This window comes from Haliaeetus leucocephalus, unplaced genomic scaffold, assembly GCF_000737465.1.
Source record: "Haliaeetus leucocephalus isolate CR32 unplaced genomic scaffold, Haliaeetus_leucocephalus-4.0 Scaffold273, whole genome shotgun sequence".
In the NCBI taxonomy this organism is placed as follows: Eukaryota; Metazoa; Chordata; class Aves; order Accipitriformes; family Accipitridae; genus Haliaeetus; species Haliaeetus leucocephalus.
Window position 1 is genome coordinate 1,078,713 of NW_010972709.1, and position 16,743 is coordinate 1,095,455.

At 51.7% G+C, this 16,743-nt stretch overlaps 2 protein-coding genes across 2 annotated transcripts; one reads left to right on the forward strand and one right to left on the reverse strand.

Moving 5' to 3' along the window:
• Positions 1 to 4,551: 4,551 nt before the first annotated feature.
• PDRG1 (p53 and DNA-damage regulated 1) lies at positions 4,552 to 6,753 on the forward strand. Its single transcript, XM_010569396.1, has 5 exons — positions 4,552 to 4,652; positions 4,779 to 4,854; positions 5,001 to 5,075; positions 5,449 to 5,529; positions 5,860 to 6,753. Exons 1-5 carry the CDS (start codon positions 4,569 to 4,571, stop codon positions 5,940 to 5,942), a joined length of 399 nt encoding a protein of 132 aa, XP_010567698.1. The 5' UTR covers positions 4,552 to 4,568; the 3' UTR covers positions 5,943 to 6,753.
• A 134-nt stretch (positions 6,754 to 6,887) lies between these two features.
• On the reverse strand, positions 6,888 to 16,603 carry TTLL9 (tubulin tyrosine ligase-like family, member 9). Its single transcript, XM_010569397.1, is given in 10 exon segments — positions 6,888 to 8,011; positions 8,614 to 8,735; positions 9,230 to 9,343; positions 11,013 to 11,215; positions 12,058 to 12,116; positions 12,999 to 13,086; positions 13,167 to 13,213; positions 13,448 to 13,598; positions 15,530 to 15,715; positions 16,453 to 16,603. Coding segments are annotated over 10 exon segments (1,125 nt in total). The 5' UTR covers positions 16,537 to 16,603; the 3' UTR covers positions 6,888 to 7,940.
• Between the last annotated feature and the right edge of the window lie 140 nt (positions 16,604 to 16,743).

Consider the following 16,743-nt stretch of genomic DNA (forward strand, 5'->3'; position numbering starts at 1 on the left):
AACCACACAAGCCGGCAAAGTGCCAAGGTCTCCGGGCGGACCTGGGGCACGGGGGTTTGGATGCACGTGTGCCCAGATGCTGCCCTGCTCCTTGGCTCTGTCCCACCATCTCTCCTCCGTTCGTTGCCCATCAGAGTTTGGATGCAGTGCATCTGGCAAAGCCAGGCCGCCCTGGCCTGGCCGGTAGTGCAAGGGGCTGGTACCCCCCATGCATGAGGAGCAGCACTGTGCTGGCATCCCCGGCGCTGCTGGGACGGAAAGGGCTTTTTGTTCCTTTGCAGCGTGTCTCCAGGGAGGGTGATCACATGCAGGCAGCTGCCCCTGGCCCAGAGGGATGGACTCCGGCTCGCTGCATTTCAGCCCCCAAGGCTCAGCCCTGTGTATTTGCCTGCGGAGGAGCCACGCGCGTGGCTGGAGCCTGGCCCACGGTGAGCACGCCGCAGCACGCAGCGAGGGGGAGCGTGTTTTATCCCAGGAAACGTGGCCAACTTCCAAACTCCGCCTTGCAGAGCAGCAAGGGGGATCAGCTCAAACTGTGGGTCAGTCTGGGTTCCTGGTGCACAAAACCGAGGGAGCAAGTTGGGGGGGGTGTTAGTCAGCACAAGGGAGCAGAGTCAGGCCCTCGGCGAGGCTCTCCCACTGCTGCATGTATTAGCATGGGTAATGTGACTTAAATACCTAACCTTGAGATGCTCCTGACAGATCCCCTTGACAAATGCCTGCCTGGGGGAGGGGACGCTCGCAGCATCCCAGAGCCCAAAGAAAGGAGCCTTTCATCCACCAACGGTCACGGCCAGGGCCCCTTCGGGTGACACGCTCCGTTGGCCGGAGCCCCCCCCGACACCTGGCCAGCCCCAGCCCTGTTTGGGCTCCATCCCTGGGGAGTCTCTGTCCTGGCTGGGCAATGGAGCAGAGCCGGTGCCACCACGATGGCGGGCATAGCACCAGGGAGAGGGGACCCGGACACCAGGAGAGACGGACCCACCTGCCTTCACAGACCCCGAAATGCACCCTCTGAAAGTGGAGTTAAACATCCACAGCCTGAGAATACGGAGACTGTGGTTTGAAGTCTGATTTATGTTAACAGCAGGCCCCAGCAGCCACAGGGAAAAGTGAGAGAGAAAAAAAACCTATAAACATCCCTGAAGCCTTCCCGTGCAGCTGTCAGCAGGCAGGGAGGGTTTCTAGCTGCATACATAAAAGTGCTGCAAGGAAGAAAAAGGAACATGCTGAACCCAAACCCTGCTCTTTCCACAACAAAATACACAGCTAAGCAAAGCAGCCCTCGGCAGTGGGCGGGCGGCTGGTCCCTCTGACTGCCTGGTTCCCAGGGGGGCACATAAACGTGCAGCTGGTTCAAACGGACCTCTGGTCCCCAGGGCTGAGCCCAGCTTCCAAGCAAAAGGCACTGCCCCTGGCACTAGCTCCAGGAGAAGAAATCCGTGATGATTTGTGGCTGGCTCAGAGCTTGGCTGCGGAGAGGCCCACAGAGCACAGCACCAGCCACCGCTCGCTGCCCTGCAAATGTTTTCCTGGTGCCTGTGGCTTTGCGATCCCTCCTGCCACAGCAGACTCAGCTGCAGCTTCCCCCACACTTCGGCTGAGCTGGGCCCCCCGCTTCCCGGGGAGAGTAGCCCCTGCCCCTCCATGCAGCCCAACATCCCCAGCAAAACCCTGCCTTCATTGCACTGTCATTGGCAACCCCAGACAGTCACTGTGCTTTCCTTCACTGCTGCCAGGACATGAGCAGCCTGTCTCTATCCCACCCCTATCCCCATCCCCGTCCCCATCCCCATCCCTCCCACACCGACTTTGGACGCACTCCCTCCTCCTTGCCTTGCTGGACAGTGCGAGGGCTGCTGGTGGAGGTGGCGGGAGAAGGTTTCCAGCCCGCTGAAGGGGATGGTCACCACCCAGCCAGGCCATGCTTCCCGAGCATGACCTCCAGCTCTGAGCTCTGCAGCCAAACTCTGGTCTCAAGAGGCTGTGTCTGTGCAGCAGGACAGACGGATGGGGCTTTCACTGCCCACTGAGCTTTTTGTCACTGGTCTGAAAAATGTGTCCCCGTGGGAGGTAAATGGATCTCCAGCTCTGGTTAGGGTCCCAGCACACATCACAAGAATCAGACACTCTTCTGATCCCATCAAAGCAACAAGGATCAAATGCTGCCTTCATGCCTGGCAGAAAGGTGAAGCCAACCACTCCACAGTGGATGCTACAGTGTGAGGCTGCAGGAGAAAAGCAGACCCACGTCCTGCATCCTGCATCTCATGTCCTGTCCCATGTCCTGCATCCCACTCTGCAGCCGACCCCAGTGCCCCTGTCCCGCTTGGACTCCATGGGAGCCAACCCTGACGCTGTGGATGGGAAGCAGGTGGCCCCCGATCCAGTCTGTAGATCTCCAGCCAGCCGCCCCCACCAAAAAAGGAGCATTTTCCAGCATTGGCATCCAGCCCCAGTCCCGCTGCCTCTTTTGGTCGATGTCAGGAAAAAATCCAACCTGAGTGTGAATCACTCCCAGCCCAGCCAGGATGCTGTGCATTACTGCTCGCTTCCACCACTCCCCTGGAAGCCACCTTATTTTAGCACACACTGCCACAGACGGAGGAGATCTCCCCAGTTAACTGTAACAAATGACCTTATGGGATTAGGGCCAGTAATCTTCCGATCTGGGTAATCTCCCTTAAGGGATTATTTGCCCACGGAACTGTGGTGACCACCAGCCAGCCAACACCTCGCTCCCTCCATCCCTGACCCCTGTGGTCCCCGTACGGCCACCCCTGTCTCCGGCAGCCTGGAGGTGCCACAGCATGGGGGGTCACCGTGCACCCTTTGGGGAGCTTCTCGCCAAGATGAGTCCCGTGAAGGGCATGAGCCAACAGGTCAGGTCCCCCCCCCTCCACTGATGCTTCTCCTCTCCCCCAGCCCGCGCTCAGTGCCTCGGGGATGTCACTGGGGCTCCCTCCAGTAAAAGCACCAATCCAAGACAGATTGGAGGTCCCTCCACCATCAACAGCGAAGCAACGGTGTCACCGTCATCACGCGACACTGAGCGGCATTGTCAGGGAGGCAGTAACGGCATGGCCAGCTGTGCTGCCGGCAGGGACCCAGCAGCACCGGCCAGAGGTTATGACCAGGGAGCAGCCCCAGCTGGGCACTGCCATGCTGAAGGTCAGTCAACGCTTTCTGGGCAACCGGAGAGTGCAGAACCCCAGGCAAGCGTCCAGCATGTTGTTACCAGTAAGCAAGAGGAGAGGGAGCAGGACCTGTGCGGTACCTGGACTGGAGGAGAGCCGGGCCGGCGATTCTCAGCCGGGAACTAGGCAGTTTCACTAGGGAGGAGCAGCACTGCTTTGGGGCTCTGCCCAGAGCAGGGACATAGGACACCAAAACCCATGTCCCCTGTTACCTGCCAGCCCTGGGTGGGCTCCCAGCACCCTTTCCTCACATGGCAAGGGTCTGGCAGTCCTTGCCATCAGTGCTCGGTCTCCCTGCATCTTCAACACCCCATTTCTCTCTCTCCTCTTTCTCACGGGCTGGGTGGGGTGGAAAGAAGGGGATAAAAGCCATTTTGAGGGGTGATATTTCTCCTTTCCTGTAGGCAGGGTCACTGAGGGCAGAAGACTGATACAGTGCCCTGGCAGAGCCTTACGGCTGCTCCGACCATCCCCAGAGCTGGTTCCTGCCCGGCACAGACCGGGGGCCACCAGGGCTGGCAGAGGGCAAGCCGACCCACAGGGACAGCAGCCGGCTTCCCTCCCCGGGGACGGCAGGCCCTGGCCTGCTGAGCTCTGGATGAGCCAGCCAGCTGCACAAAATGAAATCTGAGCTCATCGCCCCTCGCTTTTAGTGCTCTTTATTGCATTCTAGGGAAAAAGAGGGGACAGAAAGGCAACCTGATGCTCCGAGGAGCCCAGCTGCCTGACACCGGCACCGAGCTGGCAAGGAGGGGCAGACAGAAGCGCGGTGCTGGTGGGGAGGGGGGAGAGGGGGCGGGTTGTGACGAAGCATAAATAATTCACGCGCGTGGGGACCCCCAGAGTCCCTCCGGGCTGCAGGGAGCGGAGCTGGGTTTGGAGCTGGCTGTGGGGCCGGGACCCCCCGCCGCCGGGGTGGAGGTGCCGGGGCTCAGCGTCCCTCAGCCACACCGAACGCTCCCGTCCTTCTGCCGGGCGGCGAGTCCCCGTGGGACCGTCCCGGTGTCCCGGAGCCAGTCCCGGGGTGTCCGTCCCCCCCCCCAACTCATGGCTAATCCCCTCCCGCCCACCCGTTCCCACGCCCGCTGGCTGCCGACCCCCTCCCCTCCCTGCCAGCCCGGCCACGCGTGTTTTTAGACACGCGGCCGCGTGCAGCCCCCGTTAATTCGGGCCGCAACGGGACGGGGACGGTGGGGGGGTCCCCGAACCCGGGGGGGGGGTCCCCCGAGCCCCGGCAGTACCCGGGGCGGCCGCTAGGGGGCGCGCTCCGAGCCGGCCCCTCCCACCGCGGAACCCGCCTTGCGCGGCTGCGGCTGCCACCCGGCGGAAACCGGCGGCGGAACCGGAACCGGACCGTGTCCCGGTATCGCTATGGCGCGGGACCCGGCCTTCGTGCTGCGTTACCTGGCCGAGGTGGAGGAGCTGGCCGAGGACGTGCTGGCGGCACGGCAGCAGGTACGGAACGGACCGGTTTCGCCCCCGGCTACCCCCTCTTTCTGCTCCCCGGTAGTCCCGGCGGCGCCCCCCCCCCCCCGCCTCCGCCGGTAGCCCCGAGCCCCGGCTGCCTCTCTCCCGCTGTAGATCGTGGACCTGGATGTGAAGCGGAACCGGAACCGCGAGGCCCTGCGGGCGCTGCAGAACGACCCGGAGCCCGACGGTAAGTCCGGTCTCCCCGGTGCCGTCTCAGCCCCGGCCCGGCCGGCTGCACTCACCGGGAGCCCCACGGGCCGAGGAACGGCTGCCTAGCCGGGAGAAAAACTTCTCTGACCAAAGGCTTTTCCTTTTCCTCCTCTCCCTGCGCAGAGAAGGCCATGGTCTGCTTCGGGAACATGTTCATCGAGCTCCCGAAACCACAGACCAAGGAGATGCTGCAGAAGGGTAAGGCGGGCTGCCCGACGGGCTCGGCTCACCTCTAGTCTTAACCGTAATAAGATTTTAGGAAAATAAGCTGGGTTCTGTCCAATGCTGGGCTTCGAAGTGCCCAAAACCTTTCAGTAGCAGTCACAGGTGGATTCTGGCTGTCGCTTGGCTCTCCCGGGCAGTGCCCTGGGAAGCATGTTGGGGCATGAAACAGCCTGGGGCTGAGTCCTGTGGGTGGCGGGGGGGCTGGGTGGGACCCCCGAGGTAGCTGGGGAAGGGTCCTCTCCTGCCCCCTCCCCAGGCCTGGGCTTCCACAGCAAGCCTCCCGCAGGAGGTTCTGCCTGTGCCCCAGAGCCCGCAGTCCTCCTCACTCCTGTCCCGCTTGTCTCAGACCAGGAACATCTGGATGAGGAGATAAACAACCTCCGGAAAGAGCTGCGCGTGAAGGTGAACCGCCTCTTCGAAGCTCAAGGTAAACACTCCTGTTCTGGAATCTTCTCAGTCTCTGGGAGCAGACGTGGACTGTTGGGAGGGTCCAGAAACTCCTGAGCTCTGCATGTTCCTGCAGCTGCTTTCCCGCTGGCTTCACAATTCTGTCCCTGCTCCAGCAGTATTTTGCGGCTCCTGCTGCGGAGCTGTCACCCACCAGCACGCTCAACGGGCTCCTGCATCACGCCGGGGTGACCCCACATCAGGTTCCAGGGCTGTCCCTGCCTTCACCACACTGCCTCTAAAGTTTAACATGGACCGCTTCTCTTACTGTGTGGCAAAATACTGATTTTTTTTCTGTGTGTTCTCTCAGGTAAAGCTGAGCTGAAGGGATTTAACCTGAACCCCATGACCGCCGAGGAAATGAAGCTAATCAATCGCATCCTGGAGGGGTGAGGTGGCTGTGCCATCATCACGGCGTGTATTCGGGCTGTCACCCGTGGAGCTCACGCTGCAATAGTCGTAGCCTTTGGGGTTTGGAGGAGGACATCAGCGTGCCCGGAGCCTGCCTCGGGTGAGGTCCCTGGCAGGCGCTGGGGAGGGTTTGGCTCCTCAGCTACGATGCTGCAGTTTCCTTGGATCACCAACCCTTTCCCGCTCCTTACTGCAGCCTGGGTGGCAGAGCTGCGCCCAGGCACGGGCTGGGACACAGCGCTGGGCAAATGCCGGTGGCCGGGGAGGAAGTGTGGTTATTAAAATCAGAGCAGCGGGGCACTCCTAACTCCGTGTGTATGTTCCTTGTTGGGTTTTTCTGTGAGCGCTTCTGGAGACTGGCTTCAGAGCTGGTTCATTGTTGGTGTCGGGAACAGGAGTAGGAGGAATTGGGAATCCACGGCGTGCTCGAAGCACAGAAGAGGAGTTGTGCACGTCTGTGGTATTAAAACAAAGCAAAGCTATGCATCTGAAGCACGACAGGAATGTCTTTAAAGATGTGTAGGGAGGGACAGGAGAAGGCAGCATCCTTTTAGTCTCGCTGGGAAAACATTTTCTACTGTTAAGTTGGAAGGCAAGAGACCGCAGAAACAAGTCTTTCAAAACTAGATGAAGGGATAAAATGTATGTATATTTAAAAAAGCAACCTGAAGAGGACAGAGCAGGGATAGTCACTGAGTCTGTCTTGTAGTAAAAGGACAATTGATTTAACCAGCAATAGTTTCTTCAAAGGTTTTAAAATTTATTGTCTTCTACACTTTAGTCTGAACTTGCTACCCCAGCACAACTTGGTTAAAACCATAAGAAGATTTTAAAAAATTAATTGTGATTAGTAATGGACTGTAGTGAGTTTGATATTTATTTTTTTTTCCTGTGTACAGAAAAGCGTCTGGGTCCTGTTGAGCCCTTTCTTTTTTGAACTTTTGTAAAGATATTTCTGGCTAAAATTTAAATCTTTAAACAAGGCAGTTGACCGTCTTTCTCCAGCCCTCGAGGTAGCTCACCCGTTCTGTTAACCACGCATGTGTAACACAGAGCTGGGCCCCTTCCCTTGCTCTCTTCCCTTCTGCACAGCTATGCAGAACTTTAAGCGCAGCTCCGCCGGTTTCCTGGCTCCCTGACCGCCTTCCAGGTTAACAGGCCAGAGGTGCCTCCTCCAGGCAGCCCTGTGCTGCCTTGTCCAGTTCCACACACGCGTCAAATTCTGCAGAGTTCCAAAAATAGTCTGTTTCAGACTCCTTAAAACTGAGGTGTGATTTCTTTAAATCTAAAAAGCTAACTACCATTGCTTGACCTAAGTTTTAACATTCTGTAGCCAACACCACATACTCTAAATGTACAACTGCAAGAAGCGAGGCTGTCCACTTCAGGCTTGAGTTCCAGATACAATGATTAAAAATAACATTGACTTTATTACCTGAACGCTCTTGCCCGTAGCTTTTTCAGAAAATTGCATCTCTTCTGGAAGCAAGCGGCAGTACACAGTGCCAAGTCCCTGTGTTGGAGCCGCACTCTTACATAACCTGTGTAGTACAGCCAGTCAGCCTCTCCATAACATGTGATGGCGAGGTTATTTTTACAGTATCATGGCAACAGGTTTTCTGCTCTTGACATGTTTCCATAGTAGTAGCAGTAGGACGATCAGGTGCCTGCCTTCCCCAAAAGCTTTGTTTTGCTGTGCAGAATGTGTTTAGCCCCTCTTATTTTTGTGCACAGTACAGAACTAAGCACGAGTGCAGATGGACAGCTGAGAAGCCAGCATCCCTTGTGTCAGCCATTATGAAATAATCTCATTCAAGCCCATTGCAGCTTCCAAGCCAGGAAACGTTCAGAAGCAAGAAGGCCAGTGTCTTGTGCTGAGCCAGCAGTGTCCAGACAGAAATGGGAACTGCTACTGCCCAATGTATGGAAGAGTGAACTTCAGCCACGGTGACCTCTCCCATCCCAAGCTTGGGATCAGCATTACACTTTCTGCTGTGCAGGAAGATTCCTGAAAAGCTGCTTCAGTTGTTTCTTCCTGCCATTGTAGCAGCCTGCAATGAAAACGTTAACAGGGGAGTTAGTTACACATCACCTTACTCTTCCTTCCTGTAGAGGTGAGGTGATGTCCCACTTTCAGGTGAAGCTGTACTCGTGTTTTGTTAGTTAGGAGCTACAGCCAGAGATGATTGTAGGCACACTGAGCTGCGTACTGTAAAATAAAGTTACAATACAAGTCAGCGTCTCGGAAGTAAGACTTCAGAATCCGAGTACTACTTCCCAACAGTAAAATACACAACTAGCTTCAGGAAAGCGCCCAGTAAATAGTCACCACAGTGACTGTAGAGCCATTTTTGCAGCAAAGCTGGCATATGAAGAACTCTGCTGTGACTTAATGCTTGAAAAGCAGGACTGTGAACAAAGCTGTTCCCACTACATATACACGCTTGTTTTCAACAGTGCTTCTGCAGCTTGGTCACTTACATCCACTTTTGGAAAGCATTTGCTCCTTTTGGTCTCTTAATCCCATAAGACCTCACACACCCATTCTTATTATTTTGCTCCTGAGTGAAAGGTGTGTGCTCTCCTCTTGCTGATGTGCAGATAGCTTAGGGACGCGAACGGGGCGCCCTGCCAGCACTGGATGAGTACGCACCTAAACGTGTGTTTGCCTTGACGTTCTCATTCACCAGAGCACCCAGGTCTCCCCCTCTGCTGACAGGCCTGTCATTCCATATCAGGTCAAAGCCTCCAACACGCTTCTCCTTCCCCGTCAGTGTACAACATCAAATACACGTACTGAAGTACCTGAGCAATGACAATTATCTGTCTGCGCACAGGAATAAACTCCCAGACAATCAGAGACAAAGCTGAACAGCTGAAAGCAGTGGATGTCTTTCTACTATTAATATCTGAGGTTAGCACAGTTGCAAAGTCAATCACAAAATGCTGCAAGACAAGCTGCTTGGAACAGAGCACTCCAGAAGCCATAAGTGTGGGAGGCACAATGCAGAAGGGCCTCTGAAGGAGCTCTTGTGCAAGTCCCAGCTCTGACACAGACTCCAGTCCCTTTGCAGCCCTGTGCTGCTTTGTTTTGCCACTCTGAAATGGCAGCATGCTTGCTTACTTTGCTCTGTTTCTGGAAATTCATCATTTAATCACCAGAAAGGTTAGAGTATTATGATCAATTGCCAAGAAAGACATGGAACCAGACCGTCCATTCCAAACATTTTATTAAAAGCCCTTAGAAGGTAATAAACATCTTCACCCGCCTGCTCTCCCTGTCCACAATATGAAGTGTGTCTTTGAGAAAATGACACTTGAGTTCAGAGTCTTCCTGGCTACTGGCAGTGAGGGAAGGTGAAGCATTTACCTCCAGAAGCCAGCTGAGGAGATACAACAGTAAATTAAGGAGAAACAGGCAGTTTTGCCAGTGGTTCATTTAAGAGAAATGCCTGTCCACAAAATCATTACCCTGCTAGCAGGCAGGAGTAAGTGTGAAGCAATAGGAAATCCAACCCTAAATCTCTTTCCCATGCACTGAGCCAAAGAACATTCTGAGCTTATTGCAAAGTTTCTATTCCTGTTCTCGATGGTACTAAAGAAAAAAAATCCCTCTAGCTTCCAGAAAGACATACAAGTGAAAACTAAAGTCTAGCTGAAGCAGTAAATGCTGAGGAGAATTCGCAGAATGAGCATTAACCCTTTTTTAGTGGCGGAATGTGGATGTCTCCTGGGAACAGTTTCCTAGCACAACTCAGTGTTCAAATAGCTCTCCTATGAGAGCCCAGCAGCGCTATCTGAGCGCTGCGACAACATCAAGGACTTTCATTCCAATTCATTTGTTTCCTGACCAACCAAAGTTACTCCAGCTCTTTACGTGCAGGCTGCCTAAGCAGTAATTTGGTTTGAGGCTATGAACAGAGTAGATTGTGCAAATCAGAGCTATCCAGGACCACAGCTGAGCTGCATTTATTTGCTCACTTGAAATAAAGCTGTCCCCAGTGGCACCACATGAAATATTGGGCTGAAGCTGACAGGACACAGGGCTGTAACAGGTATACCAGCTACCATGTCTTGTTAGAGAGAAGAGTTAAAAAAAATAAATTAGAGAAGACATTTCGTAGGAGAGCACTGACAACATAAATCATATCTAAGGGAAATTTCCTTATCTATGGTACTGCTTGCACTTTACGTGATTAAGGCTGAAAGAATAATAATCCTATTTGCTTGTCATTTCTGAAGTACTATTTGCTGTTTCTGTTTTTCTCAACTCCTGTAATGACAAGTCAGTTGCGCTCTCAGGTTCCTGCTGTTGCAATACTTGGATTGCATCTGTAGCAGATAAAATTCTGAGAATTTCAGCTGAACTTTAATGATACATATTTTTCACTTAGCCAGTGAGAAAACATTTATTTAAAAAAAAAAATCTAGACTCAAATTATGTTTTAAAGATTTGGGGTTTTTTGTTGCTGCCATTTAAAATACCCTCAGCTCCTGTGGAGTGCTTTTCTCTGCAATTAGCAGGAAGGACCTCTTTCAGTTGGGGTCTGCCTTTTAGCCAGTGTACCACAGATACGGGTTATGTTTAGCGCTGGCAGCCAAATGGCACCGGCTGGAGGTTTATCAGTGCTGATGGGACAGTGCTGTAAGATATATAAGCAGAACAAGAGAAGATAGTAACCCTCCATCTCTGGCAAGTGCTGTGACACTTGTGATATGCTTATACTTGGAGGGGAGCATATTCCAGAAATAGCCAAATTGGCAGGGTTTCACAACAAAGGGCTAGAGATCCTACAGACAAAGTTACAGGGTGCTGCACCCAGCTAATAAACCCTGATACTCAGAGCAAGAGCAGCTGCAACCTTCCAGATGGCAGCTCCCTTCATGTAAACCAGTTCAAACCTCTCTACACTTCACTTGCAGCTCTAGGCTGGCTCACTCCCAGCCAGCCTGCAAGCACTTACCAACAAGATGCAGAAGCATCATGGGACACCCCTGTCCCAGGGAAAGCAGCTGGCCTAACGCTATAACCCCTGGTATGTTTATTAACACCCTTATGGTTTCAGATCCTGACGGATCAGGATGTCATAGCTGTAGAGCTCAAAGCAGTGTTTGTCACTGCTAATCATCTTCTGAACACTCTGGAGGCTGTGGATGTAAGTGTTGTCCATATCCGCAAAGAGAACTTCCACTGACCCTGCCCCACACCTGGCGGTCGAGCACTGTCCAAGATGGTCAGTCACCAGCTTGCAGCCCTGAGACATCCAAACACAATTATACGAAGCCAATCCCAACAGATGACCACACATTTAGCCCACATGATTTTTTTCAAACATCACCCTATAGTCTCCACAGCCCAGTAAAAAAAAATTCTTAGTAAAAAGCCAGAGACCAGAAGATAGGGGCCACCAACCCCACAATGCAGTTAAACTCTTCAGGCTTGACTACTGTACAGCTATAGGGAAAAAAAGGTCCCCAGGTCCCCATCAAAAGTTCCCTAACAGCAATCAACATCCTCTCTTCTATCAGGGTACTGCAAAGACCCTCCTTTCCCTACAAACAAGGGAGATTTATAGAAAGGAGCAGCCCATAAAATTGGAAGTTCAACACCATCCTCCATTACTCTCAAACATTGACCCTCATCTCAGATTCATGAGCAATCTGACATCCCAATTTTCTCTCAGCTGCCACCTCTTGAGAGAGGAAGCTTAACAGTGACAGTTGTGTGCAGCAATGTCAACCTTGCTGTATCACTGAGGTCTTAGAAGCGAAGGGCTAAGCTATAAGATGTCTACATCTCAGAAGGGTGCTAACCAGAAAGTTATTAGGTTTAAAGTCAAAAAGATCAGCCTTATAGATGCACAGACAGCTGCAAAGCAACATTAAAGCAGAACGCTCGCCCAGCCTCTCTCCTAAATCTGCTATCAAGGAAATTGCATTTATGGGTATCAGGAGACAAGACAGCACAGTTAAGTGGCTGAAGCACACAGCCACGGCATGGCAGCTGGCAGGATGAGGTCAGCTTGCTTGCATCTGCCAGAAGAGCCCCAATGGCAGGCAGTGGGGGAATAGTCTGCAGACAGTGAGTACCCCTCACCTTCCTGGGATCATAATCAGGTGCAGTCTTTTGCACTGCCACATTTGTGAGATGAACATCTGGAACAAAGTAGAGATAAGGATCGCAGACAAATAGACATTGAACAAGCAAATATGGAATTCTCACTCTGAACAGTCCTCTTCTGCCCCAGTGCCAATTAATTATCTTCCCTGTCTAATCACAGGCTTCAGCCACCTAAGCTTAAATCCAACACTGCATGATGATACCTTACTAAAATTGCAGGAAAGAAAATAAAAGTCAGAAGTAATCAAGAGGGGTATCTAGAAAATGAAAGAGTGACTGCCCTGAGCTAGTACTGTACCTCATGGCTGGCATGAAGCTTTTCATGTCACCATGTCTCCAAACCCCAGCACACCTTCACCCAAGGCAGCTTGCTGTACCCCTACTCTGGAAAGGCTTTTGATTGTTCAGAGCAAGCATGAACTGTGCTGAACTTTCACGGAGAGAAGTGATGGATTTTCCTGTCTCCTGAGCCATCAAATTGAGGTGGGATACCTTTTGGGAAGATGCGTTAATCAAATGAAAGCTATCAAACTCAATACAGTAGCAAGTGCGACACATAGGAAATCAAATAGTTCTCTCCCATGAAATCACCCTGCCCTTACGTTCTGTGAAGCTAAGGAAGAAGAAAGGCTGCCAAAATTCAACCACTAACAATAAAACCAGGACTGACATTTCAGCTTCAGTCCTAGCTGATTTTTCAAACTGACATTTCCAGTGATCTGGTGACACCAGTTTTCCAATGAAAAAAGACTGGAGAGAGGCAGGGTGACAGCGGCAGCAATAGGACAGCCGAATCCTACAGGTGTTTGCAGGAGTCAGAAGTGACAAGGTTTGTCTGATGCAACTAATACCAAGCAGTAGAATTGTACAGTTCTTTTCTTACCCTTCTTTGTGGCACATAGAGACAGGTAGGATACAGCGATCATCTCTGCTATTCAGAGTAAATCGTGTATTAGAAAAGCAAGCAAATCCACCTCTGTATAACCAGGCCTTCAGTGGGATGTACTGGGAGAAGAGGAAAGGAGCAACTGGACATTAAGGCAAGGAAGTCCATTTCTAGCATAATAATGGTGGTTTGCACTTACAGATGTCTCTAGAACATAAACTCTCAAGTCAAACTTTCGACCCATGAAGTGCAGAGAAATGTATAGTATTACCCAGCTGCTGATATTGCTGCTTAGTGTTAGATGTACCCAAGATCAGAAGTTTATATATAAATACATGCACAAAGTGTAAGAAGTCAGATCCCAGATAAAGTATCTGACCATTTCGGAAAATCCACTGTAAAAAAACTATGTTGTTGCCCTGAGGAACGGTGAAGGATTATGGCGTGACACAGGCACAGGAGAACAGAACAAGTCACCAGCAGAATAAGAGGATGAAATAAGAGCAAAGGAACAAAATGTCTCTTGGATATTCCCCAAAGAGAAGACAGAGAGTGGTTCTCACCTTCTTCAATCAACAATATCCTTCAGTTTTCAGAACAGGAAAATTCCTTCACCATGTGACCTGCCAACCTACATATGGAAGAGCAGATTTACTGGCTTTAACGTTAGCATTTCCTGCAGTTTCCCAGAATTTCAGCATAGAAGCCCTGCATAACCTGATTCATCATCTGTTTGTATGCAAGCACATTTATTTAAGGTTATGGGGGGGAAGGGGATACAACAGCAGCTCTCTAGTGCAAAAAGCTCAGATTTGCAAGTGTTAGGAGGATTCTTGGAGGAAAGGGCAGAGCAGGCAGCCAGCCAATGGGGAAGTTCCACAGTACCAAATAAACAAACCCTGTCACATGCTTGCAGAAATATAAGTAACGCAACATATGGTGTTGGGAATTTTGTTAAGTCACATTTTAAATTTGTGTACGTTACAGAAGAACTTAATTAAGCAGGAAAATCATGAAAGATTTCAGAGAACTATGGCAAGGAAGAGCAGAACAATCCTGAAGACAGCCTAGGCTGCATGATGTATTAAAAGTGGGTGACGAGTGGCCCAGATAAGCCACCCAAGAAGCAAGGCTCCTCATGGCACCTTCCCAAGGAGGTCCAGGCTCCTGCAGCTCCAGGATGTGGCACTGTGCACAGCCTGACCTACTACTGCATCTGAGTGTGGGAGTAGGCAACCTGAGACGTCACAACATGGGGCTGCTCAGGAGCACAGACCAACAGAAGGAGTAACAGGGAGTTTATTTTTACTTGCCTGCGAGTTTTGAGGTCACCCACAAACTATTTCATTTAAGTTGTTAGTATAATCTCAGTAATCACAGGCTTTTCATACATCCTTGTTTACTGTGTTCTGGTTATTTACCAAGTTAATTGAGGTTGTGGGCATAAAATCAGCTTAATGTAAGGTTTTTTTGTTGCCAATTAACACGTTCCCATTTGTAGAGTTAGGTAATCACTAGCTGCTATCCTCCTGGCTGTAATTCACATGCTATTTTGCGTAATTACCTCCCATTCACTTCTCACAAGTGTGCCCTTACCGATGGGCCTGACTTGCAGCGTAAGACAAATCCTCCTGTCCCAGCCTCCTTGACAGACCTGCTGCGCAAAGCAAAGTGACTGCTCGCTTGCAGGTCTCTCAAATGGGTGTATTTTTAATTATGCACCATGGCATGATACTCATTTTAAATGACTTGAATCATCTGGCAGAAGCAAGGCATTTCTCAGCATCACATTGTATTGTTGTAATTTCTAAAGGAAACACAATTTTTCCTTGGTACCCAGGACACTGGCTGAAGTGGAAGTTGCATTCAGCACAGCTCCAGGCAGCTGTAGGTTTGGGGGGACAAATGTGATTCAGAGCATGAGGCTACCCTTCAGGTCTCTAACTGCAGAGCAGAGAGAAGCTAATGCCAACCAAATCCACCCCAACTTATGCTCCAGGCTGCTCATGGAGTATCCTGTAATCTCTTCGCATTCTCAGGATGGAAGACTTCTCAGTCAATTGACTGGACTTACACGGGCTGACATCTAACATAGTGGGATTTCCCTAAAACCAAACAGATGTTTTCATAGCTCCATCTTTAGGGGCTGCCCAATTAGACAGCTGTGCTGCACACACACACACACCACCTTCTTGCACACCTGCAGCCGAACTGAAAGATTTCAGAGCATGCACTCGGCCATAACCTCACAGCGAGAACTCCTGGGAGCACAATCTGTTCCTCCACACAAGAACTCTGCACTTTATACCTTCACCACTGAGTTAACTTTGGCTCTACAAATAAACTGAGCTGTCTTTCGACTGCTGAAGTAAGTTGTTACACAAGAAGAAGTGTTTTGGTAGTACATGTTGACCAGGAAACTGGCAAGGAGCACTGCTGCTCCTAGCCACCTTGCTCTGCCCAGTTCTTCCTGCGGATTTCCTGCATATTTTCCTCTCCCTCTGCAGAACGAAGGCATCCATTCATCTCTGTCTCACTTTCCCTGGGAGAGCAAATACTTACCGGTTTCATAAACCAAGTGATGCCAGGATTCTTGCAAAATTCTTCCACAAACAAATGGTACTCTGAAAGCATTTTGAAGGTCTTCAGAATAAAGGCACATTTTGTTGTCTCAAACTTTCCTGCTTCTCTTTCTAACTGCTTCTGAAACCTCTTCAGATTCTTCACTAAGCAGTTCTTCTGACTCAGCTGGGTAAAAAGAGAAATATAAGGTTCAATGCAACAAACGCTCCCACAGTCTGACTCGCTTTAATTGCCCTTGAGAAGTTTCTGGGGATCAAATGCACCGCATACTCTGATGATTAAAAAAAACCCAGATATCACTGAGAACTGCTTTTTCTTTGTGGAGGAGAAGGCTCAATTTCAATTTTCTGTATCTCCGCATGAATGCGAGAAGCTAGAACAGAGCAGGTCTTACAATCCACGTTCTACCCTTTCTACTGGAGCTTTCTCACACAGTCAGCACACTCCTCTCCAGGACAGGCAGCGCTGATCAGCGCTGCCCACACTGACTCTGCACGCAGACTGACCCCCCATGGCCACGGCAGCCCAGTCCCACCGCTCCTGAACCACCGCAGGTTACGGCCCAGTGTTACAAACCACGCTCAGCCTCCATTCATGCCATGGCTGGTGGGCATGAAGGCTCAGAGTGGGAACGCATCCCGCTCAGCCGCTGTGCTGTAGTGGAAGCAACACCCCAGAGAGGACTGGGCAGGCCTCTCAGGCTGTAAGAGTTTTTTACCTGTTGCAACTAAACCTGCCCACTGATACAAAGGAGACTCCCGCAAATGCAGCCATTTTGGAAGCCCTATCGCAATACACCATCCTCAGGTGGTTTTAAGGCAAAAGCTCCTTTACCCGGGTAGACGGGACACAGCGCACAGCCCGGGTACAGGAGGCCCTGCTGGCACTGTGCTTGCCCTCACCTGCACAGGGAGTGTCCAGGGTTTAACACGCTGCCTCGGGGATGAGGCAAGAGCCGGGGGCGCAGCGCCTTGAACCCACCGCATGCCCCGCTCACGGGCCGTTACCCTCACTTCTGCCTTTGACTACGGCTGCTGCTTCTGCCCTCCCCCGCGGGCTGCCGGCCTGGGCCTGGGCCCGGGCCCGGGCCCGAGCCCACCAGGCCGCGCCCGTCCCCATGGCAACGGCGCCGCTGCGCAGCAGAGGGCGCTGGCGGGACCGGAAGTCCGGGTCTGGCCACACCCCCGGCCTGA